At 40.5% G+C, this 27,085-nt stretch overlaps 1 protein-coding gene across 3 annotated transcripts in view; it reads left to right on the top strand.

Annotated features, from left to right (window-relative positions):
- Positions 1 to 241: 241 nt before the first annotated feature.
- The window catches only part of CCDC149 (coiled-coil domain containing 149), a 54,581-nt gene continuing 27,737 nt past the window's right edge, over positions 242 to 27,085 (top strand). The window contains exons 1-4 of one of the 3 annotated variants that reach the window (XM_072862419.1): positions 242 to 510; positions 9,965 to 10,126; positions 10,665 to 10,703; positions 21,565 to 21,672. In XM_072862419.1, coding sequence (XP_072718520.1) covers positions 439 to 510; positions 9,965 to 10,126; positions 10,665 to 10,703; positions 21,565 to 21,672 — 381 coding nt within the window. In that variant the 5' untranslated portion in view covers positions 242 to 438. The remainder of the gene's footprint in view (positions 511 to 9,964; positions 10,127 to 10,664; positions 10,704 to 21,564; positions 21,673 to 27,085) is intronic. The other 2 variants (XM_072862420.1, XM_072862418.1) reach the window with 2 other exon arrangements.

The raw sequence follows: 27,085 nt of genomic DNA, 5'->3' as shown, positions 1-27,085 counted from the left end.
CTCATATACGGGTATATATTCAGTGCCTGGGATGGCAGCAGAGCCCTGCTGTTATTTAGGAGGAGGACATAGGGAGAGGAGGACCCTTCTCAGGGCAACGAACCTCAGACACGTCTGCACAGCCCTAGGCGGGTGTCTGTGGTGTGACCCACGCTCTCCCCTGCGGACCGGCCCTCCCGCCCGGTCACCGCGGCCCTGACCGACTCTGTCAGGGTACTGCGCCGGGTGGAGGCGGCCTGGGTGCCGGCTGCGCTCCGCGGGCGAGGCCGCGCTAGGCCTCGGGCGGTGAGGCACCGCCGCAGGCCCGGCTCCGGCAGGCCCGTGCCCGCGGCGCCTCGGGGCGGCCCCGGCCGGCCGGCAAGAAGCGGCCGCAGGCCCCGCCTCTCCCCGCAGGCTCCTCGGCGGAAGGCTGGGGCGGGCGGAGCCGCTCGCCGCCGCATGCCGCCGCGGCCGGCCGGAGCCATGAGCTCCCACCGTAGCGAAAGCGACTGGCAGGGGCTGGTGAGCGAGGTGAGGCGGCGGGGCGGGGGCAGCCGCGGGCCGGGGCGCCCTGCCTCCCGCGGCGCGGCCTGGACGCCGGCCACCGGCCCTTCTGGGCCCGCCGGGGGAGACGGGCGGGCGGGCCGGCCCCGCCGCCGCGCCCGGCTGCTGCCCCGCTCCTCGGGGAAATTCTGCCGGGGCGAGGGGCACAGCCGGCGGGAGGGGACCCCGGCCCGGCCCGGGGCCGAGAGGGACCCCGACCCCCGCGGCTGGGGCGGCAGCAGGTGGAGCCGACGGGGGCGGAGGGCGTTGAACTGTAGCCTGGTGAGGCTGAGCTGTACGGCCACGTCTGCCGTGTGACACGGCCGCGCCACGAACCGCCCCTCAGGCTGCCGGCCCCGACCCCCTGCACGGCTGCTGAATGCTGGGGACGAGTGCCTGCGAACCTCTCGCGTGTATTAACGACCGTGTGGCTGCCGGAAAACGGGGGGTTAGGCGCCGAGCCTGCTGCCCGTTTGCAGTCGCCGGGGATTCACCTGTGGCGATGGCCCGTGGGGCCGAGGCCTCGGGCCTCGCTCTGCTGCCGGCTGGGAGGGAGGTCCGGCAGCAGCGCAGCCCTGCTGCGGCAGCCAGCGTGGGTCACGGCTCGGCTCCTGCGGGTTCGCTCCTCCGGCATATGCTCTGTTTTCTTACTTCACTTGAGTCACAAATGAAAGGGTTTTGAGACCCATGGTGTCATTTATAAAATGGGAGAAAAATCTGTAATACTACAGTGGCCGTGAGCTTCAACAGGTGGAGGATTTTCAGAATACAAGGGTAGAAAATTTTATTATCTGCTATGTCCACATTAAAGGATCCACAGTGTTTACAGGTACACATTTTCATGTAGGATAAGTTACCAAACTCAAAACAACTTGAGGCCAGTATAATTTAAAGTAATATCATCAAAGTCAAGTCTGTTTAACAGGCAGAACCATGAAGTTTGAAATAGGTTGGCATGCTGATTTTTGCATTGCATTTGGCATTGCATTAATTTTGCATAACTATAAAAGTAGTATTTTTATGCTTACAGCTAGCAAACAAAACTTCTGTGCAAATGGCATGGGCCTAGATCAACCTGACTGAGTCTGCTGTCCTAGAGTACGATGCACACAGGTGAATTCCTCTGATTTCAGGAGGGCTTTGCCTCTGTGATGTTATGTGAGCATGGCTTAAGGCCCTGACCTGTCAAAAAGATGTACAAGTTCAGAGTCCTGAACCTGTCACTTCTCCCCGTGATTTCAGTGGGAGTTCATGTGGGCCCAGATCTGTGCTAGTACATTACATCCAGAATTGGAGTCTACCTATGCACACAGTGCTTGCAAACACGCAAAATCATCCAGAAGAAAGTGAAAAGTGTACTTTTAGTAGTATCCTGATCATGCAGTGTTGCATCGGATATCTCATTTCCCAAATGGAGTTTTATTTTGGGGGCGGGGGTGGTGTCACATGGCAGGGAAGGGTAAGAGATAGAGACAATTCACGAGGTGTGTTCAAAGGAAATGCCCCTATTCTTGGCTCTAAAAAGTCATTTAGAATTACTTTGGAACTTTTTTACTTTTGATATGATTTAACCTAAAAACTCAATGCTGAAATTGAACACGTATTTCTGGTTTAGGGGCATCTTGATTGTAGTGAAGTTTAATGACTGTGCTAAGCTACATTCTTGCAAATACTTAAGCATACGTATAATTTCTTTTTTTCAGGAACAGTTAGAGGCCTAGTGATTTATATTCTGTTTTCCCTTCCTTCCTCTCTGTTCCCACAGCAGGCTTACAGCCTGTTTTTCTGTGTGAAGTCTGTAGCACATGCTGTCAGGATATAGGCTTCCCTCTTTTGCCTTCCTCTTCCTTTGGCTGTTGTGATTAACTTTGTGCGATTTACCCATTAACTCCAACATCCTAATGGGTCTATGAGAAAGTGGGTCTAACTTGTGAAGTAACTTGTAATAAGTTTTTCTGGTTTGCTGTATCCCTCAGTGGTACAGAGCTTCTCCAGGCCTCTTAGCTTCAATGCTAGGTAATTTTAAGTTTTGTTACCTATGCATTTTGTAAACATTTTGAAGTGCTTTCAAGATACAAGATAACACAGGCAGGAAAAGACATGGTGGCTCTAAATGAACACTCTCTCATTGCTGATGCTGGACAGTTAAAACATAGAATGGGGTTCAAAATCTTGGTATAGAAGACCAGAAGCTGATGGGTTCAGATCCATGGTCACATTCTTTTTCATTTCCACAAGCTCAGTCCTTCGAATTTGAAAGCTAGGAGTAATTGAAATACTTGTCAAAGTAACTGTAATATTTTTAAAAGTCTGGTATCCAGGTGTTAAGAAAAGTGGTAGGATGTGTTTTTGGTCCTTATATACACATACACAAACACTTGTACACACAGCTGTATATTTTTGTAGTTTGGCTTTTCATTCTTCATGGTATAAAAAGAATGCTTGGTTTTTTTGGTGTGTTCTAGTCTTTATTTACTCTTTGTTTTGACTTTTGTTCCATTTCAGTGCCTTTTGGTCTGTACCCTTTCACATATCTTTCTCTGCTTTTATTATGCTCACCACTAACTTCTTGCTTGTTCTTTTGCCTCCATGTTTATGTATTTTTCCACTTTTTCTACAGCCACATGCATTTCAGGCCTATTGTGCACCTGGTACTCTGAACAATCTTTGCACCACATGTACCTTGAACATTCTTTAAACTAACTCTGAATAGGATGATGTAGGAAGGAATACTGGGAAAAGCCAACTTAGCAAATACTGAAGGAGCAGAAAGAGTCATTATTTCCACTGATAATCTCGCAAACTGAATGCCAAAGAACAAGCTTCAGGAGTGAGAATCCACATAATTTTGCCTGTTCTTTAGCTGAGTTCAAGTATTGATGGAGGATGAATATATATAAAAGGTAAAGTACTCTGTTGAGTTACCACATAGTTTTTGCTTGGAGTCTGGGTTTTTGTCTAACATTTACCTCGCTGAATGACCCGTGTTTAGGGTATATAAAAGCCTATGTAAAGCTGTAGCATGAAGACCTGGTCAATAACTGCTTGTTTGACACAAAGGAAACGGAGCCATAGCAAGAACTTTCTTGCTGGCTGGACTGAGATTGTGGCCTAAGTCCTCCAGAAACAAGTGACCTTCATAAATCTCAAAATACTATCCCAAGAGTACAGCCCATTCCTTTCAACATGCCTTTGAATGTCTCTTATTTTAAGAAAAGAAAAATCCTTGGTGCAAACAAAATATTTCTCCCACCTGGAAGAGGATGTAAGAGGAAAGTGTGACAGTTATTAGTTGCTTTGCTGAGTGCACTGCTAGAAAGCAATCACAGAAAGGTGGTTGTACTGTACTCTTCACTGAAAAGAACAGAATTCTTGAAAATAGTTTTGGTCACCAAAATCTTGGTTGCAGAGTTTTGTTTGTTTGCTTTTAAGTGTTTTTAAACGTCCATACTTACTTCTCAGCCAGACAGCCATGTTTATGGGTATGCTAAGCTGTTGACTTATGCAAACTCATGTGAGTCAACTCCTTAGTGGCTCGGTTGTCCTGTCTCTATAAGGGAGATGAAACATAATTAAATCCCATGACTATGAATGAAAAAAACGATATATGAACTTTGTTTGAGGGTAGTTGGGGGCTTCTTTTTGAAAGGTTGTAGGAGCTTCCAACTCTGTATGTTCTGCTGTGGAGAAGGGTGTGATTTCAGTTTTTGCCTGAATTCCATGTCATCTGTCTTGCGACCGTTTGATGTAAGGATGATGACAGGATGGAGTAGGTGGTACCATGATACTGGGGAGGTGGGATGAGTTGAACTGTACTGGGAGATCACGTGTTGTAGGAAAAAAGCACTTTTACGTAATCTGCAAGACCACCTCTGTCCTTGCTTTAGAAAGCTGACTTCTACGAGTTCGGTCTCCTTTCTGCTGAAGTCAGTGAGTGTGCTTCCATTCAATTCCTTGAGAGTTGGCACTAGTCCTAATTTAATACTGCTTGGAGAACATGTATTTTTGGCGGAGTTTTCTGCTGGAAGCAAGAAAGGTTTCCTAGGAAACCCATAGGGCTGGAGTGGTTGTCCTCCATCCTTTCTGCTAGCTTCTCCCTCGGATTTGCCAACTTCTAGAATTAAATCCAATGTCAAAATGCTTCTCTTTTCCTTGTCACCTCCCACGCATTAGAGCATTTACTGTATGCTATTTACAGCTACTCATATATGACTGTGCCTCCTAAAATTAGTTTGAAGAAATTTAGTTTCCCATTTAATTTGTCATTCTCAAGAGGCTATTTCTTGATTATTAACTCTGTATGGTCTTCAGCACCACAGAGGGAAGTGATATGCTTGTGCTCTTGAACTCCCTTGCCTAGTAATTGCCAACTTAAAACTTGGAGAAAGAGTTTTGGGATCTATAAAATGCACAACTATTGAGCAGTAGTTCTAGTTGAAGTAGCTAAATGCTCCAGACATGAATTCTGAATGAGAGTGAGAAACCTAACCTGCTTGTAATTGGCAGAACATACCTTTCCCATTGGTTGCACAATTTTTTTTTATGTGGACAAGAGAGAAGAGAAAGGAAAATTAGTGAGATTTTCCTGTTTATAATCTCTAACTTTCTGTCACGTTGCCTTTTCAAACAGAGCATGAAATATAACTCACTAAACCCATGTGAGGGGACCTGACAGGCTTTGGAGACACCAATTTCAGAGCTTATTTAAACGCGGGCAAATGCCAGTTGCTGTAGGGAAGAACAAAGTGGAGCGGATGCTCTGTGGTCCCTAGGTGATTGGGTTGGCATCGTAATGGCTTTGTAATTTGGAAAAGGAAGTGGAAACGCTAAAAGAGCCAGCACTGTGACTTACTGCTCTCCAAAGTTCTCGGGAGCTATGGGAGAGGTGCTACAGAGACCTGCATGCTGGGCTTTTAAGCAACAAAACAAGTGTTTGCTTCTCATGTTTCCATGTTCCAGGTTGGACTAAGATACCCACAGGGATGTTGAGGAACAAACATGGAGAAATTAATAATGTAATCAGATGCACAGCATACAAATCTTTTAAGGGCTGGGCCACATCGCAAACAATGTTATTTTGACTAATCAAACCAAATTATGGTAATTCCTAAATGACCGGTGAAGATGATGTGGTGTAATATTGTTATCAACACAAGACATGGTGTTCTGGGGAGCTGCTTGTGTCACTTGTATCATCAGTGAATGATCCCAGCCTGCTTTATGTTTCAGCGGTCAGGAGGTAGCTACTGAAGCAAGCGCTGGGCAGCAGGAAAAGCAGAGCTGATATTGTGGGATAAAACCAAGGACACTGCATTGTCTCAGGTTTTATCAGAGATGAGGACATGAGATGAGATGGCAGGCAAACAGCCAGTAATTGTGTATTTCTCTGGGTTTGAGTGCTTGACTCTTTCAGATAAGTTGAACAGTTTAGTCTGAAGTCAAGGGGAGCAACATTACTGAAACGTAGTCAACAAACACCCCAAATAGTGATGTTGCAATGCATTTTGGGACCCTTCAGCTTGTCACAACAAAGTTGCCTCCAAGAGTACAGTGAGGAGAAATTTGATAAAACCTCAGGCAGTTCAGTAGCAGTTGGATCTCTTGTCCAAAACATGGTGAGTAGAGTTCATGGCTTCTCTGAGGGCAGGGTGGACGATAGGTTTCCGGACCCAGCTACAATGTGGTGGCCCATTGGCACCTGGGAGGACGCTAGGTCCTGGACTGTTGAGAGAACACAGAATATGATCCACAGTGATTCCAAAGCACAGTTTGGAGATAGTATCTCTACTTTTAACCTCAGAAAATTAGATATTTTCCTTCTTGGCACTAATTGCCATTAAATAGCCAAGTATAGGCCAGTAATTTGTACAAATTTAAAATAAATTATTTTGTGATAGGAATTCAGTGTGTTTGTTGGTTTAAAAAAAGAAAGTCTAAAACCTTGACAGTGTCCCAGCTTCATCAGATTATTAGACCATGTCTACAGCGTCGTTAATGAGATCTATCCAGATTTGTCACTAAAAATAGCAATGGACAAATAGGAAGTGTTCGATGTAGAGGGTCACCTTGGAGCAGTTACACTCTCCTGTAATGTCAGTCTCTTTTTACTCAATTTCACTAAAGTAGTTATCTGGCTGTAAAGCAGTTCAGGCAGTAACGTAGGATGTCATATATATTCTTTAATTATTATGATCTTCCTTGTAGCAATTATAATTTGCTTTATTGCAGATAACAGCGAATTGGTAGATAAAAGTCACTAGACAGATATGAAAAGTTGTACGTTGTAGCTTTTAGATTGAAAGTATAGCAGCTGGTTCTTGGTTAACTTTGTTTTTTAAACTCAAAGATTATTTTGGAACATCAATTAAAAAGAAACAAAGGACAATAAGAGTATTTTGTAGTAACTATAGTGCATAACAGAATTCACTTGTTTGTCTCACTGATAGACAGTACGTGAGATGTAGGCTTTCCTTCAATTGCAGAGGAAGAAATCTCTGTATGAATGCCAGAAGCATCTATTGAATGCTTTTTCTCAGACGATATCGGAAAACTTTCCTTATTGCTCGCATTGCTCCAAAAAGACTGTTAAACTCCTCTGTGCCTTTTGACAGCATACCAATTTTGCTGCACTTATTTGTCCATATATGGGAAATTGTTGGTGGGACTCAGTTGTTTCCCTGAGTATAATCCATTTCTGGTGTACAGTTGTTAGGTCAGTTTATGGCCATTATTAGTACTCTTTTTTTTTTAAACATTCAGAAGCATATATATTGAATAGCCTCTCTGAGGTCTGTCTTTGTATAATTTATTTTTCCTTCAGAAATGGTAATGGGAATTGGAAGCATAGCTCTGTCAAATAATCAAATTCCACAGAAATGCTGTGGCTTTATTGTTTCTTGTACCATAAGCCCATGGAAACAAATTACTATACATTATTACTATTTTTATCCCATTTATTTGGGAAAGTCAATATATGTAAAAGGCAAAAATGGCTTCATAAAGTCTTCTAGGTGGTCATTTTTATAGTAAAACCCAAACAGTACATTGATCAGAGATGCCAAGCCCCTTCCTTCCGTATGGCACATCATCAGTATATAATTCATCAAGTTAAAATATACTTTAAACAAGGAGGAGATCATTATTCCTTTTCATTTAGACCCTGAACACAACTGTCCCCACAATCTGTTTATGGTTCATTATCCTCAACCTAATAGATAATGGAGAATTCCCTTCCCCCTGCCAGTGCTGCTGTGAAAGGTGAAGCCTTTTTTTATTCTTTGAGTGTGTCCTTTGTGGAGAGGTGTTGCTCATGGCAGAAGCAAGACTGGTTTAGCACTAGGTCTACATTTCCTGACTGATAAAGTATTATTTTTTATAGTCTTATCCACATGCTCCAGTTAGCTTCCCACTCTCTTGTACACTGTTTCATGTACCAGCACTTGTGGCAAGGCTCAGAGGCACCTGCTCTTGGCGTGCGTGTCCTAAGGCGAGATGTTTAGCTTTGCTTCCCTCCCACTGTGTACATTGTATAGGCTGTTCTGCTCCACATAGGCGTTGGCTGGATGGGCCAGCTTCGTTCTTCCTGGTGGTTAAAGGAACAGGACAGGCTACTTGGTTCAGGGGTTTGAGCTGTTGGGTTTTTAACGTGATTTTATTCGGTTTTATTTGCAATTACTGTTTCAGATTGTTAGTGTATTTTAGAATTGACTGAGACATGAGATGAAACTGGAAAAAAGAAGAGAGATTGTCAGAGGCAAATATTTCACTGTAAGAGAAGGAATTATTTTATCAAGTTTGAAGCAGGTTTACCGTATCACTATAATCACTTGCTGATAATAGTAAAGTTTAGCTTCTAATAGCTTTCAGTGCTTTATCAGGGGACTTGACATTTGTGTAAGGTATCAGTAAGGACATAAGTACGTAGGTACAGTTGCCTTTGTAAAGTTGATGCCAAGGCATCATAATCCAGAAAATTTATGGCAGGATTTCAACTTCAGTGTTGCCAGAAATAGAATTAATCCAAGGTGGAAGTGTCCTTTTTGTTAGTTCAAATCCTTCTTGGAATTGCTTTTCTCATTCCCTTCCCACTTTTTTGCAACTAAACATTTACCATTTTTGGAAAATGTTGCCTGTACTAATATACCAAACTTGCTTTTCCCTTTCTCATTGACTTGAAGTTGAGGTTAACAAAGTCAATTCCAAGCAAGTAGTACATATGAGTAATGATTTTTGTCCCAAAGAACAGCAGTGACTAGAACAGTATGGAAGTGCTGATGCTCTTGCTTTGTACAAGAGCCCATAATGACAAAGTATTCTTGTCAGAGTATATAATGAAACTATAAATTGTTTTCATGACTGCTGTGGTATTTGGCCTCTTGCAGAGCACATTCAGAAAGTATTTAGTGCCACATCTTATGTGAGTAACATCAGAAAGAGAAATATATGCTTTAACATGAGCAGTGTCAAGTGATGGGTAAGAAGAATCTGCTGATTGAACATCACGTTAAGTGAAAAAAGTTGCCTGAAACTTCTGATAGGTAACATTTAGCCACTGCAGGAAAGGATGACATACACGTTACTCTCTCTTCCTCTCAGTGGGGAAAGGCAATGAAGCAAATCAGGCTAATACAGAATAGCTAAGATTTGCAAGTTCTGCTTTGCTTTGTGCATGAGCCCTATGCATGAGGTGGTGGCTGGAGGGGAAGGCTCACCTCTGCCTTCCCTCCCCATTCAGGTGCTTGCAATATTCCTGCGTTATTTCCTGTTCTTTTGACTCAACAAGCAAGTGCATATAGTATCACATCTAAATTAGTTTCTTTTACCTGTGCCGATAGGGTGTCGCACTGTAATTGTTTCAGACTCAAGGTAAATTTTGGTTGCCACTCATGCTACCCTTTCTGCTGTAACATGGCCCTCTTTCCCTGTCCAGGTGGGAGGCTGAGCCCAGAGGAGGCTGAGCCCAGAGGAGGCTGAGCCCAGAGGAGGCTGAGCCCAGAGGAGGCTGAGCTGGTAGCAGGGAGGAAGGAAGAAGGAATGAGCTGGGAAATGCTGGTTGCTAACTGAGAGCTGGGTATTGTGGACACAAGTAGAATAGGGAGTTTGCACAGGCTTCTTCCTTCCAGCAGCCTTCCCAGGGCTGTGGGTCAAATTGCGAGGTTCCTCATACTATTGCATATGAGGAAAAAGAGGAGAAACTTGAATTTTTGAATTTTCAAATTCACAGTGGTCAGGTGAGCATGTGGCCTTACATTTCAGGCTTCTGATACAACAGATTTCTTTCCCGTGATTGTTATTAATAAGCTAAGACGACTTGTGGCAGACTTTGATCTTGTGCAGAGAGTCTTCCTCCATCTTTTCAGAGAAAAACTCGAGCCTCTTGAATCCAGTACGGGCTGGGGTAGAAATGGCTTGTTAGAATTACTTCTTTTTTTCTCTTCTGCAGTATCTGGTGTGTAAAAGGAAGCTTGAAAGTAAAAAGGAGGCATTGCTAATCCTTTCCAAAGAGCTGGACACCTGTCAACAAGAAAGAGACCAGTACAAGCTTATGGCCAACCAGTTGCGGGAACGACACCAGTCTCTGAAAAAGAAGTATCGGGAGCTGATTGTAGGTTGTTCTTTATGAATACTGTATAACTGGGGAACAAGAATAAACCTCAAAAAAAATCAAAAGGAGTCCATGATGGGTTCTGTAAAAATGTTTAGGTACTTGTTTACAGTAGTCCTGCAGTTGTACAGCCCTGATCATATTATTACTCATTTGTTCCGCATTGATGAGGTAGTGCCTGTTATATAAGACACAGAAAGACAGTGTGTGCTCTGAGGAAATTAGTTTCAGTCATAATTCCATTTAAAAACTGACTGCAGTATTATTATTCCACAGCAACTTAATGTACCGTTATGAAAAATAATGCAACATAAATTTGTAATGACCTGCTGTTCTAGAAATGTAAACAAATCTTCAGCCTTTGACAATTTTTTGAGATTAAATTAATGTTACTGATATTAATCAAGATGCAGTATTTTAGAAACCATTTTGATAACATTTTAGTTAAAATACGTGTTTTAAAATTTGATCCACAAAGTTAATATAGTTGCTGGCTTCAGAAATAAGTTGCCAATAAAATATGTCCCTTTTTTTGTAGGATGGGGATCCATCCCTTCCGCCTGAAAAGAGGAAACAGGTAGGATTTATTTTTCAGTTGATGTTATTTCTCTGCTACAAAACTACTTTGCAAAAGTGTGAAAATATAAACTAAGAAATGTGGTAAAAAGCAAACATTTCTGTCTACTGAAAAGCTCAGTCTTTAAACTGTGGCTTCTTGTGCTTTTGTCTAAACATGTTTCACTCTGAAATATCTGAACTATCATTAATTAGAATATATGGCTATTGCTTTTATGTTCACCTGAGACTGAAACTGGTCAATGTACGGAGACTTGAGATTGTTCTCCTTGTTGTTTATCCTTCTTGTATTGAGTCCTAAAATGGGTTTGTGACAGAACTTCTCGTACTTAAAAGCCATTTGGGAATTCATTGTCTGCATCCCATAGTTGTTAATTTATTGTTGTGAGTACTGTTTTCCATTAGGTACTCTCCCAGGTCACTTGGGCTCTATGAGTTATAAGTGGTAAGAACAATGGTAATTACATTTTATAGTTCCTCTGAAAAACTTTTTGCCTGCTTGCTTTTTTCCCCGCCCCGGAGATCCACATAGTGTGTCCCTGTTATGGAGTGTTGGTTGTCACACCTTAAAATTGTCTTAATTTTTAGAGAAAAATGGCACCCAAAACACAGTATGTGAGCAGGGAGAGGGGAACCCAAAATAAAAATTGTTACTGTAATTGCTAGTCCTAAAAGTCTTTTAACCATGTTTAAAACATGGTTATTTCATTCTCTTAATGGGTCAGAAGTTCTACTCATCATCCTTTCCCTGGGATTTTGCATGTAGTTCTTGCTACTTTCTTAAAATTGCAGGGGCTTAGGGTTTTGGTTGTTTTAAACTAAACTTTCAGAGGCAATATAATTACTCCTTCAGGCGCTTAAACAAATAGCTGCCAAGAAGTCAGTGGCTCAGTATAGAATCATTTAACTTCCTCATTATTTAGCATAATTTATTTGAAATTCTTTTATTTCAACAGAGTTCTAATAAAAGTTTATAACTAGATATAGGTTTATGCATTCTGACTACTAAAATTGGAGCTGAAGATTATACAATTAAAAGGAAAAAAACAATGCAGTATATGGGTCGTTATAGACATAAGTAGGAAGGGAGATTTGCCATCCCATGGATGTTGTTCTAATTCGTCTTCCATCTTTCAAAACAAATAAATCTGACACTTTTTTCTAAAATACTAGCAAAATTTAGTCTAAATTCAGAAGCTGAAATCTTACCATGGTAAGTGCCTGGAAAGCCATTTATTAATCTAGCTAGGGGTCTTTTTTTTCTGAGGAAGTTATATATTCATGCTAGGTAACAGTGAAAGAACGAAAATCTTGTTCTCAGATGGGGTCATTTATAGGTCTCCCCCAAGGACAATATATACCTTAGGTTGTACAGTAATAGGCTGTTAGTGCACTTCTTGAATTTTCATTCTCCTGAGAAGTATGTCTGTAGCATACAGGGTGGATAATCTGGAGTAGTTAGGGCAACCTTTCTGAAGAAGAGTACAGTTTTGCTTTGAGAAGTGCATTAAAGAATAATAAAATAAAGTTATGAATATTTTTCTATTATTACTGTACGTTCATTTCTTAGCATTTTCTTATCTAAGACAGAGTGAAGTTCTCTGTGCTCTTTTGGACTTTTTCCATCCCCTTTTTGCCCAGAAGCCTAGTTGCCTGCTGGGAGAAGTTTGTGACACCAGTCACTTTATAAAAATAGAGACCCCTGATCCTATAATGAACTTTGTGCGACACAAAAGTGGATTCTGTTCTCATGGTCAGAAATGAGATGAAAACAAGATATGCTGAACAACTTGCTATCTGTTAACATTTCTTTAGTGCAACTGAGAAATTATCATTGAAATTGCAATGTAGAATCTTAAATGTAATAGGTGGGTTGGAATTGCTACTTTCTTCTCCTTCATCTCTTCATTTTCCCCTTTATTATCAATTATGCTTTGTGACTTCTTAAAATGTCTTGTTTTCCACGCCGTGCCTTCTCTCCCTGTTTTGCAACACAGAATTTTCATGTTTTGTATAGAAATATCATGTAACCAGGCAATTTCTATCAGCAAGCAGTTAACTCAGAATGTATTTTTGTAAAATTGGTGTTACCTAAAGGTATCTTAATGTGCAGTGTTCTGCAGTGTTTTCCCTCTCAAAGCCGTGTGCAGTGGTACACATCTCTGACATAATCCAAAGATTGTTCCATGTGTGTCACCTTCTGACAACCAGCAAAAGCAGGAAATGAGAAACCGTGCTACCGAAATCTCTTTTCCTGCAGTAGGTGTTTTAACATTAGTGTTGTTATCACAGCCTGTGAGTTGTCAGTGTTTTTCTGGCCCCTCTTATTAAATATTTACAATTAAATGCTGTGGTTGAAGGTAGTTTTATAATGTCATGTGGTGTCAGGTGTAGGGTAAATAACGGAGGGGTGAAATGTTTCAGGAGGATAGGAACAATGATGAGTTGATTTTGATGTTGAAATTCACCAGAGATGGTAAACAATAGACACTCCCCATTTTGAAAGGCATGTTAAAATGTTGCCCTGTCTACAGAGCCTCTGTTGTGCATCCTATATAAACAGAAATTCTACCATTCTGCAGTGGCATACGTTTATATCCATTTGCTGTGATACAGAACATTTTTATGATATTGGAGAACAAATACTGGATATCAGTTGGGCAGTGTTGCCATGCTGGGGAACTTAAAGAAAAAAACATCGATGGAATTTCTAGCTTGATTTATACTGACTATTGTTTTTGTCTACATTGCTTAAATTTTCAATATAACTTCAGTTTGGGAGAAGCTTTGTTGTTGAAATAACAGATCAGTGAATCCTTTGACCTTCTATATGAAATGGAAGTTCTTTTAATACAGATGAGATCCTTTGAATAAACAAAGGTGAAGTAAAATGCATGGTTAGGAAAATGACTGTGCTGGGCCACAGTCCTAAATATGCTTTGCTTAATTTGATCTCAGTGAGACCACTCAGTTGGAGATAATGGGTTTGCAGTGGGGCTGTCTGTCAAGAATAAAGCTGCAATGCATGTGTTCACTGATGAGGGCTTATATTTGTATTTTAAATGTATGAGGAATCAAATTGAATGGAGCTAAACATCACAGGATCACAGAATGGTTGAGGTGGGAAGGCAGCTCTTGAGATCAACTAGTCCAGTCCACCTGCTCAAGCAGGGACACCTAGAGCATGTTGCCCAGGACCGTGTCCAGTTAGATTTTAAACATCTGCAAGGATGGAGACTCCACAGCCTTTCTGGGCAACCTGTTCCAGTGTTTGACCACTCTCACAGTAAAAAAGTGTTGGGGTTTTTTTTTTGTGTTCAGATACCTGCAGGTATTGGGGCGACTAAAGGCTCTCATGAAGATCATGGCCTGTGAACATGAAGCTTCTTCCAGTTGTGTGAAGAAGGCCTCACTACTACTTCTTCCTGATCAGGAGATCTGTAGCAGATACCCAATACAAGAGCATCTGCCCACTAATCTTGACCCAAAAGCTCTCAACTGACTCCTGACCTGTCCCAAGGCAGGGCTCCATGCATTCACATAAAGGGCAACATCCCTTCCTCACCTTCCCAGCTGTCCTTCCTAAAGAGCCTGCATCCCTCCATCGCAGCACTCCAGTCATGTGAGCTATCCCACCGTTTCTGCGCGATCCCAGTGAGATTGTAGCCCTGTAACTGCTCACAGACTTTGAACTCTACCCCATGCTGCCTGCGTTAGAGTAGAGGCCTCTGAGGGGCATCCAAGTGTGCCAGTTCCGCAGTACAGGCTTGAGAGCTTTCCCCATAAGGCTGTTCTGCAGGCACTTCCATCTTTACATGCCTGCGCTCAAAGGGATTACACTTCAGCTCAGTTGTTTTGTGAATTGCTATGTTCTTTCTCTTCCCATCATCCCAGGCTCTTGCCTTGCCTACCTATCCCAGACCTCTTTGTTCCCTCCTCCATCATTTGTAGTTCAAAGCTCTCCTTATGAAGTTGGCCAGCCTACTGGCGAAGATACTTTTGCCTCATGTAGTCAAGTGCATCCTGTGTCTTCCAAGCAGCTGTTGAGCCTTAGAGAGGATCCCATGGTCATAGAATCCTCTTCGAGGCTCCTAATAATGAGCCTCATAACATAATGGTGACATACTCCTAGTATAGAGCCCAGCTTGATAGTTACTCTTTTTGCCAGGCAAAAGGTCTCATCAGAGACTCTGTGTGAGTCTTTCCTGAAGGTCATGGTCCTTAACTCTGTTACAGTTATCTGTAGGTGTCCCAAGGTGATTCATTCAAGTCAAGACTCTGGCTGCTTCAGTGATCCCTGACATCACAGCAGCATGCTTCCCACTCACCAAGACATTAGTCAGTCAGCTTGACTTCTGCTGATGAGTAAGTTCATGAGCGTGGCATTTTGGGGCAAGCAGAGCATCAGAAGGACCGGAGGTTCCAGACAGGAGTATGTTGTGACATACCACAAATGGACCCATTTTGATCTCTTTCACTTCCACTTCCAACTTCTAGCTGGATGTACTCAGCTGTCACAATTCGCTTTCGAAACAAACTTCAGGGATTACCTTATGACCATTTTTGACATCAGAAAAAATGACTAGTGTGACTATTTCTTGTTAATCAATGAATTTGGGAAGTTTTGCTAGTCTTGTGCTGAGGCGCAAAAGCTGCATTCAGAGTCTTGTGAGATAAAATCTTCAGACAAAGTACACTACAGGGTAAGCAATCATTCTGTATTTATCTCACAAGGGTGCTGTGAAGATTAATGTGATTTCCTCCTCTCTTCAGAGGGTTTGAAGATGAAAAACATTATGCATGTGCCAAACTGAGACCTATGCGCTTTGCTCTGGGTTGAAGGTGCATGTGTTTGACTCCCATAGTGTAAGGTAGCAGATGGAAAACAGTGCGATTGTTTGCCCTGGCAATGCGTCAGAGAGCAATATTCCCCTGGATTTCAAAATGTGCCTGTGTGAGAGCATAGCCAGTGGAGAGGTTTTGGTTTCTGCACACTGAAATTTGCTGTTCCATTGATAGGAGCAGGTGACAGTATGCAAAAGCTAGAATTTCTTAGCCACAGTGGGAGTCATACTTTGTGAAGTGACACTGTTGTTTCTTCAACACGTAGGTTCTGCAGTAAACATGAGGGTAGGAGAGATGAAATGCGGATTCTAATAGATGTGATAGTCCCTCTTTAAAATTTGGAGCTCTGTTCAGACCCCCTGTGTACAACTCTCCTCTGGTTGTTGTGCCTTACCTTGATGGAATAGGGAGACACTTTTCCACACCCCTGCATCTGAATACTCTCGATAAATATTCTGTTAATTAGTCACAACACTCAAAATGTTTAAGGGATTTTGATTCTTTTTGTGCATTATCTCAAAGTTTAAGTTGTCCTTAAGATCTCAAAGCAGCTAAAATATTTCTGATAAAACAAGCCAATGAAACAATCTTTTCTTCTATCGTAGTGTAGTAGTCTTTGTATAAGTAATAATTAATAATTTCTTTCTGACTACATTCATCTGCTGTCAACAAAAACTTGATGCCTATATGAAGTATGGGGGGACTGCAGTCCCTTATTGAACCTTCACAGTGAAGTAATTTCTGCCAAGTAACTTCTCATGATACCGATAGTTCATACTGACACCCTCGGTTGTTGCTTATGGTGTACGTTAACAAGTTGCTTTGCAAAAATTGGCCTCTTAAAGGAGTCTGTGGTTGATGCTAACCTTATTTTGTTTGTCAGCCTTTGGCAAATGCTCTAGGTCCAGCTGGGTGGTGTTTGGTCCTGTACAACACTGTGCTAAGCTAATACACAGAAGACTGGTTGAAAAGGAGGGAAAAAGTATTAATTTTATATGTCTACTACTAAAGTGGCTTTTTGGTTCTATTAATCAGCTCTATAAAAATTCTGATTGCTGAGTGTCTTGAAGGTATGTGAGCGCGAGCGAGTCTTTCTTGTTTTGCAGAGCCTAGTCAAGTTTTGACTGGTGTGCTTCTGTGGTGGGATTCCTGCCTGGTTCTCAGAGCGGCATATACTCAGAGGAGGAGAGGGTTTTCTTCTCTTGTTTTATGTCAAGTGACTGCTTGGGAAGGCTTTGATTTTTGCTGTTGTATTTCTGTGGGGAAATATGACCCATATTAAGTGTATTTTGTTTAGTATGCCCAGGACCTATAATTTCAGAAGTCTTCTCTACATGTTTTTTCAACTTAAAGAGAAAAATACAATAATTTTTGCTTTTTATCGTAAGGAAGCTAGTGCTAGGGGAGGTTGTCAGTTCTACCTTGGAGTGAACAGTGGTAGTTGGTAAGCAAAGCAGGTTTTTCTGTATTAATTCAGCCATTTCAATCATATGAATGCATTGGAGGAGAAACTGCAATTAAATTTGCTATCAGTCACACCCATCAAGTGTGCTTAATGTTTCATCAAACTTTTTTTTCTGTCAGCCCTGTAATTCAGTGTTCTTCTTTGTTTGAAGGTGTGGCTGAAAGAAACATAAAAGACTGTAAACTGCAGTATAGAAATGCTTGTTTGTATTTAAAAATATTTTTAAACTGTAAAGTAAAGGTATGTTGAAAGTTTCTCCCTCTTCCCCCTTGCCAAATTACTTTTTCAGGCAGTATCTAAAGGCAGAAAGTCCTTTTTTTAAAAATTCTTTTTTTTTAACTGTCGGATAAGATTTATGTGCAAGAGAATTGAGAGCTATATTAAAGACTGTGTTACTATCCATCATTTTTAAAGTGGTGTGAAGAAAAATAACACTGTGTGTATGTGTGGCTAGATTTGCAAAATTGTTAGAGGAGCCAAATTCAAATGTAGTGCATAATGCCAGGGATGACTGTTTGGAGTTACTTCCCCCTTGCTTCTTCTTGGGTCATTGGTCAGTAGTGAGCAAAGATCTGTTGCTGTCTGACAGGTATTCACTGGCTTATGTTAATAAATATTTATAGGTATTTTTGTCAGTAGTTTCCGATGCTCATCTGTAGCTAAAAGTAAGGCGCTCTTCCACCTTCTATCCCAAGAAGTTCTTGCAAATTCTAACGAAGTCTAAGTGGAAAAGGGTGAGGTCTGTGATCCCATCCCATTGAATCTTTCACTCTCTGGTCTGTTCTGATTTATGGTGCTTTTTTACCCTGTGTAATAAAGGTAGGCACTTCCCACTCAGCACTCGCACGTCAATCTTTTTCACCTTTCATCTTACCTTCTGGTGGGATCATTGTCAATAGTCGCGCTTGCTTTTGGTCAGAGGAAAAAGGAACATGGGGACAGTTTCTTATGTCTATGGGGGTTTGGACTGCGCTCAGATCGTACGTGTGTGCTTCCCCGTGACAGATGGACATAAAACAAATAGCTTGTCATGCTGCAGAGGCTCAGGAATACCTACCGGAAACTGAACATCGCCACAGGTGGACAGAGGTCCAGAAAGATTGTCTGATATTGGGCAGTCAATTAGAGACTTGAATGAAGCACTGTCTATTATTTAGTGTTACAAATAGTTGCATTGAGAGAGGGTTAGGAGAAACAGTTTCCACTGTTGTGGGTTGTTGCAGAGGCAGGACAGGATGAGGCAGCAGAAAGGTCCAGACTCCTGCATCTTTCCATCCTGTTACCCACAGCTCAGAAATCTCTCTTCATCAGTACTTTGGAGTCGTTTTGAATAGTGTGAGTGAAGGAAGTAAAGTCTCTGGCAGTTACAGGAGACTTTTTAAGTCTTCATGTAGAATCAAAAGAAACTGTCAAAGAAATTGAGTCTAGAGAAGCTGAATTTGGCTAATTTTCAGAGAGTTGTTCTGTGTTGCACAGGTAAATGATATGAGCTTTACTGTCTGCTGAAGTAGCTTGTCTTAAATTTCTAAGTGAATTCTATGTTTGTTCTGTGAATATTGAAAAGAAGTTGCCAGGTGGAAAAATGAATTGCCTTTCTCCTTGCATAGATTTCTCCCCTTTCTTCAAAAAATACATGGCTTACAGGTTCACAAAGCCAGTCCTCCATTGTTAGTTTTATCATCTTTCAACCATATGGTATTTTTATATCCCATATGGGATTTTTATATATGCCAAAGAAATGGTACCAAGTCCAGGTGTCGTTCAACATATCCTCTTGGCTGGCTCTCTTTAAGCCCAGTAGAGCACTTTTGAATATAAAATATTTCTCCTTCTATCCACATTTAACCCAGAGCTTTAATGAGGTCTTGCCAAAACTCTTAGAACTGGGAACAATTTAAATTATGGTTGTATGGAACCTCTAAGCCAGGGAAATTAATAATTGCTGGAGACTACATCTGTGACTTAGCTTGGTTGGTTTAGTTTAACAGAAGTATAATAGAAGCTTTGCATTAAGAAGCAAGTCTATACTTAGCTCATTGTAATGCTCTTAGCATGCTTAAATGAGGCTGTTTTATTTTGGTGTCTAAAATTCTTTGTTTAAGGTTTCTTCCAAAATCCCTGTCTCGAGTATAAAGGTTTTTGTCACGTTAAGTCATTTATATGACTGACAAATAAAATTCAGCATAGAATTGCAATCCCAGAGAAATGGTTTTAAAGGAAATAAATCTGAGCAGGAAGATTTAGTATAGGCATAGTAATGCCTTTCCTGCAGTTACTGGGAGCCAGGTTTTGACTACAGACTGCTAGAGTCCTGGTGTTGTAGCTGTAAACACTGATTAGTGAGATTGAGTTTTTCCCAGGTGTTGAAATTACATGTGCTATTGCAGTGTTAGGAGTTGTTCAAATCCATCATAAAAAGGGACTTTATAAATAGAAGTGTTTCGCAGAGGTTTATGCGAATCATGTTCCTTTTGACTAACTCAGTCTGGTGGTTAGATGGCCTTTATTGAAAGTTAGCTTTCTTAGAAAAAAAAAATTGCATCTGAGCAGTAGCCATAGATACTTCAGTTTAAATACAATTTCCTGCAAACATGGGTTGTTCTCTTTCTTTTAAACAGCCATTAAGGAGTACCTCTCAGAACCATTGACTGAGTGTGTTCTGAAGCTCCTTGATTCATTCAATACATAAATGACTATTACACATTTGTTTAACATGTAGGAAAAAAAAAATCATTCTACCAAAGCATACTTGAGGAACCTTTTGCATTGCTTGAATGGTTGCAGTCTTCAAAATAAAATTAAAGGCAGCTTAATTGTGGCGCTACAATTTCCTATTTACGTTTTTTTGGCTATTATACTCTTTTTCAAAATTATATATTTGCAGTCTTCAGGTATATCAGTAGTTTAAAAAATGCTTTATTTTATTCCAAAACTGTGGGAAACTTACATTACTTTCTTCTGAACCTTTGATCTCGGAGCACCAGAAGTGCAGAAGCTGTAGCAGTGAATCAGGCTTGTTGTTCATCAAGTAGGATGTATCAGTTTCTCGAGTTACTTTTCCAGTTTAAAAGTTTGAAGTTATTGCTGTTTTAGACCAATTGGATTTTGGAGCCGGCTTCTTCGTATAGTAGCATAAAAAAGTTCCAATTGATTGTAGTTTAATAGGCTAAACCTGCAAATGGTCAGATGCATGCATAGCTATATTCATGTTAATAGTTCTCTTAAATATAAAACAGGATGTGTGGAAATAGCAGTTGATAGTGTATGAGTTTTAGAGATAAAACTCAGAAAAACATCCTATGAGACATCAAGTGGTAGTGAGAATAACTGGGTAAAAGAGCAGAACTGAAAAAGAAGAGAGGGCTCAAAATAGAGACATGGGGGAATTGAAAGAGAAGCACAGCAAGTAGGGAAAGTAAAACTAAGCCTAAAATACCAAGAGAGAACTAGGAACGGTCAGTTGATGCATTGGCCTCAAACCCAGGGAGTACCTGTAAGGGTAGCTTAGAAATGTTGACTCATGGGGCTTTACCAAGTCACGCTTAGAAGATCTGAAATTTCTTTTTCCATTTCTTTTTATACCCTTCAGATTTGTGGCAATGGATGACACGCCTAGCTGTCCATAGGCAGTGTCTTGAAAGGCTGCGCATTGGCCACTGTAACTCTTTTAGAAGAGATGTCATTGGTAGGCTTTTCCTGTGCTACAACATACATGTATTCGTGAGAGATTGTTGGGGGGGGAGAAATTTATCTGTAGTATTTGCTCATTTTCAGATATCATAGATGGGAAAGGAGGAGATTGCATTATTTTTTGATTAGTGATCAAGCTGATGGAATGTAATTATAAAATTATAGACCAGACTGCTCACCCTGCTACCTTAGTAGGTTAATGTAAATGATAACTTTTGACCTGGATTATCTGGGGGAGGGTGGTGTGGAGTGTGTGTTTGTTTTTAATCTCTTGCTTTCACCTCTATTTTTCTAGAAGTCTATGTACTAGCTAACAACGCTAGTCAGGTCATGTTTGAAGTTTTGTGCTGCTAGATATCCATGGTACAGCTCCGTATAGGGGCAGGGACTCTGGCTGGCCTCCTCTTTACTGGCTAGGAATCTGCTCTAACTACTATTAGGGAATATAATTCTATCATCATTATTTCTCAGCTGTGCCTTTTGTCTAATTATATGCAAGTTTAAAACTATTATTTTGGCAACTTTGTATAAATATTGTGAAAGTACTCTGAGTTTTGCTCTTCCCAGCAGCCAAGATATCAGAACTAGCGTAGATGTTTTCACTTCATTTTGTTTGGGGTTTGTGTGCTGTTCTGGGAGTGTGTATGCACACATGCTGTATGTATTTCCTACTATTAAAGATAAAGGAACCCTGGTGACTTTTGTTGTTATCTCTGTAATGAAGCATGAAGTTTGGGTACCAACAACAATAAAAGTAAATATTGTTGGCAGATAAGGAGTAAGTCTAGGGTTTCTTTTCAGTCAACACTTACACTTCTCTCCATAGGCACTAACTTTTGACTGCTGTTTGCTCCTTTTCTAGGCAAATCTTGCTCAACTACTGAGTGAGGCTCAAGATCGAAATAAACATCTTGGAGAAGAGATTAGAGAGCTTCAACAGAGACTGGGAGAAGTACAAGGGGACAATAAGGTATTATAAACTTTTATTATCAGTAAATGGCATGGAATGTGTAAACTGGGCTGGAGTTTTGCATTTACTTCTTAGGAAAACAAATAAAACAATGGGTTGCAGAATTCTAGAATACTTGGATTACAATAAATGCTCAAAACTGTAGAATGAAAGAAGCTTGTATAGGATGCCAGTAAGTGCAGCTTATTATATATTTTTTATGCTGCTTTTGCTCTGTTGTCCTTAACTATGCATTTTGCACCAAGCCTTGCTCTAATGGTCTCAGACTTACTTTCCCTCTTTCCCTCTTTCCTTCTTGCTATATATTTCATTAATGGTATTTCCTCTTACAAATAAGTATGGATAAGCATTTCTTCTTCATCATGTGATAATTTTCAATTTTTTTGCAATGAAAATGCAAAATTTTAGTAGATGATAAAACCAGGGGAGACATAATTTTTCCCTTCAAAAATATGGAGCAGGTGATCACAAATATATATAGTGAGCTTTGTATTAAGCCCTCATCCTATTACCCTTACATAACTAATTTATTTTATTGCTAAATTTAGCAAGTTATATGGAACATTGCTCAAAATCTGCCATTTGGTATTAATCAAACTCCTGTTGTCTCTGTTAATTGAAATATTTAAACTCAAGCCAAATGTGTGTAACATTCACAGCTGGAACTGTATGCAAAAGTACGTTCAGAGATCAAACTAGTGAGAGGTTGAATTTGATAGTTGAGGTGGTTAACGAAGTAAAAAATGAAACAAATAATGAATGATAACTTCCCTCCGTCAACTACAGTTTTAAAGTTACAGGATTTAAGAATGTGAATAAAAATGATGCGGCTTTTACTTATTCAGGTGGCTTTTTTCTTTCCGTTTAAGTTCATTTTATTTTATTTATTTTATTTTAAACATAAGTATATTGTGATAATGCAGTTTTATTCATTGTTTATCACAAAGGACTTCCCTGAAGGTGTGCAGGGAGCTGGGAAAGGCTCAAGTGAGACCTGAATTTGTAGTATGCATAGCAGTCAGTGTAACTTCCTCAAGTCTTCAAAGACCATCTTCCCCAGTGTTTCTTTTCATTTGCATGTTATGGTTTGAACTATATTACAGTGTGGAAGGCAGTGCCTTGCAGTTCTTCAGGACCAATATTATGCCATACAGCCTTTCCCAAGCCAGTCCTGAACAAATAACAAGGGTTTGTTAATACAAACAGAATACAAAGGGAGTACCACTGCAACGTATTTAAATATCAAGGTTATGTACCTATTCTAATTCCTTATAACAACATGATCTTGGTAAGACAGAGCTGCCTACTTTGTGCTTGAACTGGCTTTGTTTACATTTGCCTTTGCGGGTTAACTTGATATTAGCTGGTCATCTTTGTGACATCTGTATTCTTGGCATGAATTTGAATTCATGACCCTCATAAGGAATGGAAAAATACAAAAAGAGTTATTCTGCCCACTGTACCCCTCTTCAAAAGGTGCAAAATAGTGCATCACTAAATAAAGAGGGGGAGGAAAGAACTGCATCAGACAGGGATTAATTTAGGCTAGGATTTTCATTTTTGGAACACATTCTTCACTTTCCTAGTAAATGAGAAATAGAGCTTATTTTAGAGTCAGGTTGATGTTTTTTGAAGTGCCTAAAAAAGCATTGCCATCTCTCTGAGGGATTTAACACTCTCCTCCTGGGTCAGATTTTGCTCCCTTCTAGCTTTGGTGATAAAATTCTAGGCTTGCTCCTGAAGCCATTCTGTTCTGCTCATCAGTTCTCCTGTACTGGCAGCTGGGTTACTTCAGGCACTGGAGTCCAGATAATGCATGGTATATACAAAAACAAAGAACTATAATAATTTGCTTGTTCTTACATTTTTTCCCCTGCATTCTTCTTTCTGCTTTTCCAAAGTGAGGGAGGGCATCCTGCCCAGCTGGTCTACGTCAACCTTACTTCTGGCAAGAGATGAACAAACAGCTGCTTTTGCAGCAAGTGAAGCTGCTTATGGATGAACAATTCTGCCTGTGTCTGAGTAGGGGTGACTCATGCGGTCTTTGTCACTGAGTGGCAAGAGCTTTGTAGGACTAAAAAAGAAAAAAACTCTTTAAATATCACACATTAGCTCTATTGATAAAGAATTGTTTTGATAGCTTGACTTGTTTTTCACCGCTTTAATGTTTGCTAGTAGCAGGATACAGTCACTTGGATTAGCAAGACCTTAAACTGGTGACATTTTACTTGTTGTTGGAATCATGTTAAGTACGTCATCAGTTAGGCAATAACAAATTACTTGCATTTGGTTTAACTGGACTAATTTTTTCCTTTAATTTCAGCTAGAATTCTGTTGGCATGAATAATAAAACTTCTTCAGGCAGCCTCTGGAAGGATTTGTTGCTGCAGTTTCAGAAATACAGCAATAGTTAGACTGCAGCGCTCCAGCAACAGATATCTGAGACTATTTATTTTTATGATTGATCACAATCTCTTATCAGCTCTGACACATGAAAACTATTCTATGTTTATGATAGTTATTTGTAAATCTTTTTCCTTCCTAACGTTGTGGCAGCAATGCTTGGAGAACAATTACTTAAACTTAGAGGAGGATAGTTAGGAAATACAATTCTCGCTTGTAAAAGGGTGAAAATGGAAAGCATGAGAGAAACTGGAGGCTTCTGGAAGACTAGATGACTCAGTTGCCTTCACTTGAATTCCTACCCACACAAAGAAATGGTTTTGTAAGCTGTTGAGGGCAGTGCTAAGTGAGAGGAAGATGCATAGAAAACAATGGCTGCAGTATTACTGACAGTTTGCTATTATAAGGCAGACAATCATTCGTGCAGCAACATGCGGAATGTTAAATGTGGTGCATGTGTTTTGGCAGAACTGGGACTTAAGGTAGCAAATTTCCATAGTTCTGGTTCACTTTTTGAGAATTTTTTTAAGCAACGTGGTGAAGAAAATTGCTGTGAGTGACTGTGGCTAAACATGATGGTTTCTGCCTTCCATGAAGAATTTACTGGTTGTGCTTGTTCCCCTTTTCCTTCTGCATGTTTTATCAATAATCAGGAATGTACAACTTTGGCGCAGGCATTGTCCGTGGACTCCTAACCTGCACAGCAACTATAGCAGTGAAGCCTGTTTGGGGCATTGTGGGGCTGCTACAGAGTTGCTACTTTATAAATAATTATTTTAGCTGACGCTGATAAGAAAAAGTTGTGATACTAAAATAATAAAGACTAGTGGCTTGCAGCACTGGATTGTTTCGGTTAACAGTCTATGGGTTCTTGACAAGCAGAAGCTATCTCTGGTAAGGTGCTATTAATTTAAATCCACTTTGCTGTGGATGCTGTTCACAGAATCCTGAGGGGTAGCATTAACCTATTCTCTAACTGCAAAATGAGGTTGAGCGGTCCTTTCCTCGGTGGTTTCTGAATGACAGAAATAAAAATACAGCAGCCAGAGGGTGGGTGTATAAAGTTTATAACAAAACACTAATATATGAAATAAACCCTTAACCCTCTGGCATAACACTTAGTGTCTCTTTGGGTCACAGCGTTTTCAGGGAAGAATTTTATAGCAGGTGGTGCTGCCTCATGAGACATTCGCAATGCAGAATTAAAGGACTTGGCCTGTTCTGCCCTGTCAACTCTCTGATTGGCCAACTGTCTGGAAGAAGCACTCTGTCATTTTATGGATTGGTGTTTTACTTTATTTTATGTATGTTTATAATGCTGCTTTCACTGGCTGAATTTGGATTTCTGAGGCATTCTTTTTGTAAGACTTCATACATATTTTTTTCCGCCTCAAAATTAGTAGTAAATAAAGAGTTCTCCTTTTAGTGGCAGACTGTTTGACCTTGTAAGTAATAATTGCTTGCAGCTATAATTGCATTTTATGCCTCACCCCCTCCCGGGCTGGCGGAGGGTTGGTCATAGTGCATGAGTCACAGCTCTGATCCAGTTCCCAGCCTGGTGCCGATTATTACGCAGAAGTTTTGCTCTGCTGCAGGCATTGGAGGCATTGGTAAAGTGTGATTCCCCTTCCCATTTCCAGTTTTTCTGAACAAGATTAAGTCCTCAAAATGTTATTACATTTGTTTCTTACTGCCTTTCTCACTAGCAAGAGATACTAGAACTTAAATTAATCCAACTGAATTAAATAATGTTACCATACCTTTTGTTCATCAGCCTTTTAGCATTTGAAAAAAACAGTCCCATAGCTATGAAGCCATTCCAGGGTTTGCTAGTTGCCTTTTTGACTTATTTGTTTTGATAAAGAAATTAATAGGAATTGTATCTCCTAGGATCCATTCAGCCTCACTAACTCTGCAGTGGTTTGTACTTTCCCTGTGGGGATAGGGAAATGTAGTTTGCCAAAACCAGTTACTTTTGGGGGCACAGCTTCCCCTGAACAAGTGAACTGCTTATCAGAACAAGTTTTACTAGCTTCAGTGACTTGCACTGAACTGGAGCTGAAATAAGTGGGGAGGTTGATTTTGGTAGTCTGTCTTGCATCAGCAGGATTTTAATTGGCATATTGCAGCTATGGTGACTGGCATCCCATAAATACCAAAGATAGATTTTAATGCACAATCTTCTACTTCAGAAGATTGATTTTTTTTCTAACTCTGTAATAAAATGATGTACATTAATTCTTTGGTGCAGTCAAAGATATGGGGAAAGGCAAGTTGGTTATTGTGGTGGGATTCTGTAGTCTCTGTGGAGCTCCTGCAAATAAGGCCATGGGGAGGCAACACTTTTGCCTAGTTGTACTCAGTATAAACAACTGTAAATGCTGAATGCCTTATAGACTGTTATTTTAATACTCCGTGATTCTTGAAAGGTAGTTGCTTTTTGCTTTGGATATTGAATATAACTGTGTATTAATTCAAGTCAGACTGCTTTCGGCAGTTACAAAGCTCATAAGTTCATTAGCTGTTTGAGCATTTTGGCCAAGCCTTTTTGTTGTTGGCCCATTTTTTTGTTTTTAACATGAATTGACTTTTGTGAGTAGATGAAAAAAATAATGCACAAGCAAATGTATTAGCAGCTGTTAATGCAAATTCTGCACTGATGTAGCGCAGTGGGATTTTAAGTGGCATCAGTAAAATGAAGCTGGGCATGCCGCTTCATGCCTTTTTATTCTTAACTAGGAAGAGTTCTCTGCTGCAGATAATTTTAAGATTTACATATGAAAATGGCTTTCTGAGAATTCTCTAGTTTTAGTCTGACCGCAATTAGTTCCTGTCATACCTAAAAAACATTGACCACTTGTCTGTATTTACTTGGTCTTTCATCATTTGTATGCTCTAATGACTATTGTTGCAGGGTCTAATTCAGCTCCTGTTGATGCTTTGAGTGTTTGACTGGAATTTTTCACTGAGAACAGGATTGAGCCCTCAGGTCAGAAAATTCCCTCTGGTT

Source organism: Ciconia boyciana, chromosome 5 (assembly GCF_034638445.1).
Source record: "Ciconia boyciana chromosome 5, ASM3463844v1, whole genome shotgun sequence".
Lineage (NCBI taxonomy): Eukaryota > Metazoa > Chordata > Aves > Ciconiiformes > Ciconiidae > Ciconia > Ciconia boyciana.
This window is presented reverse-complemented; position numbering and strand designations above follow the sequence as displayed.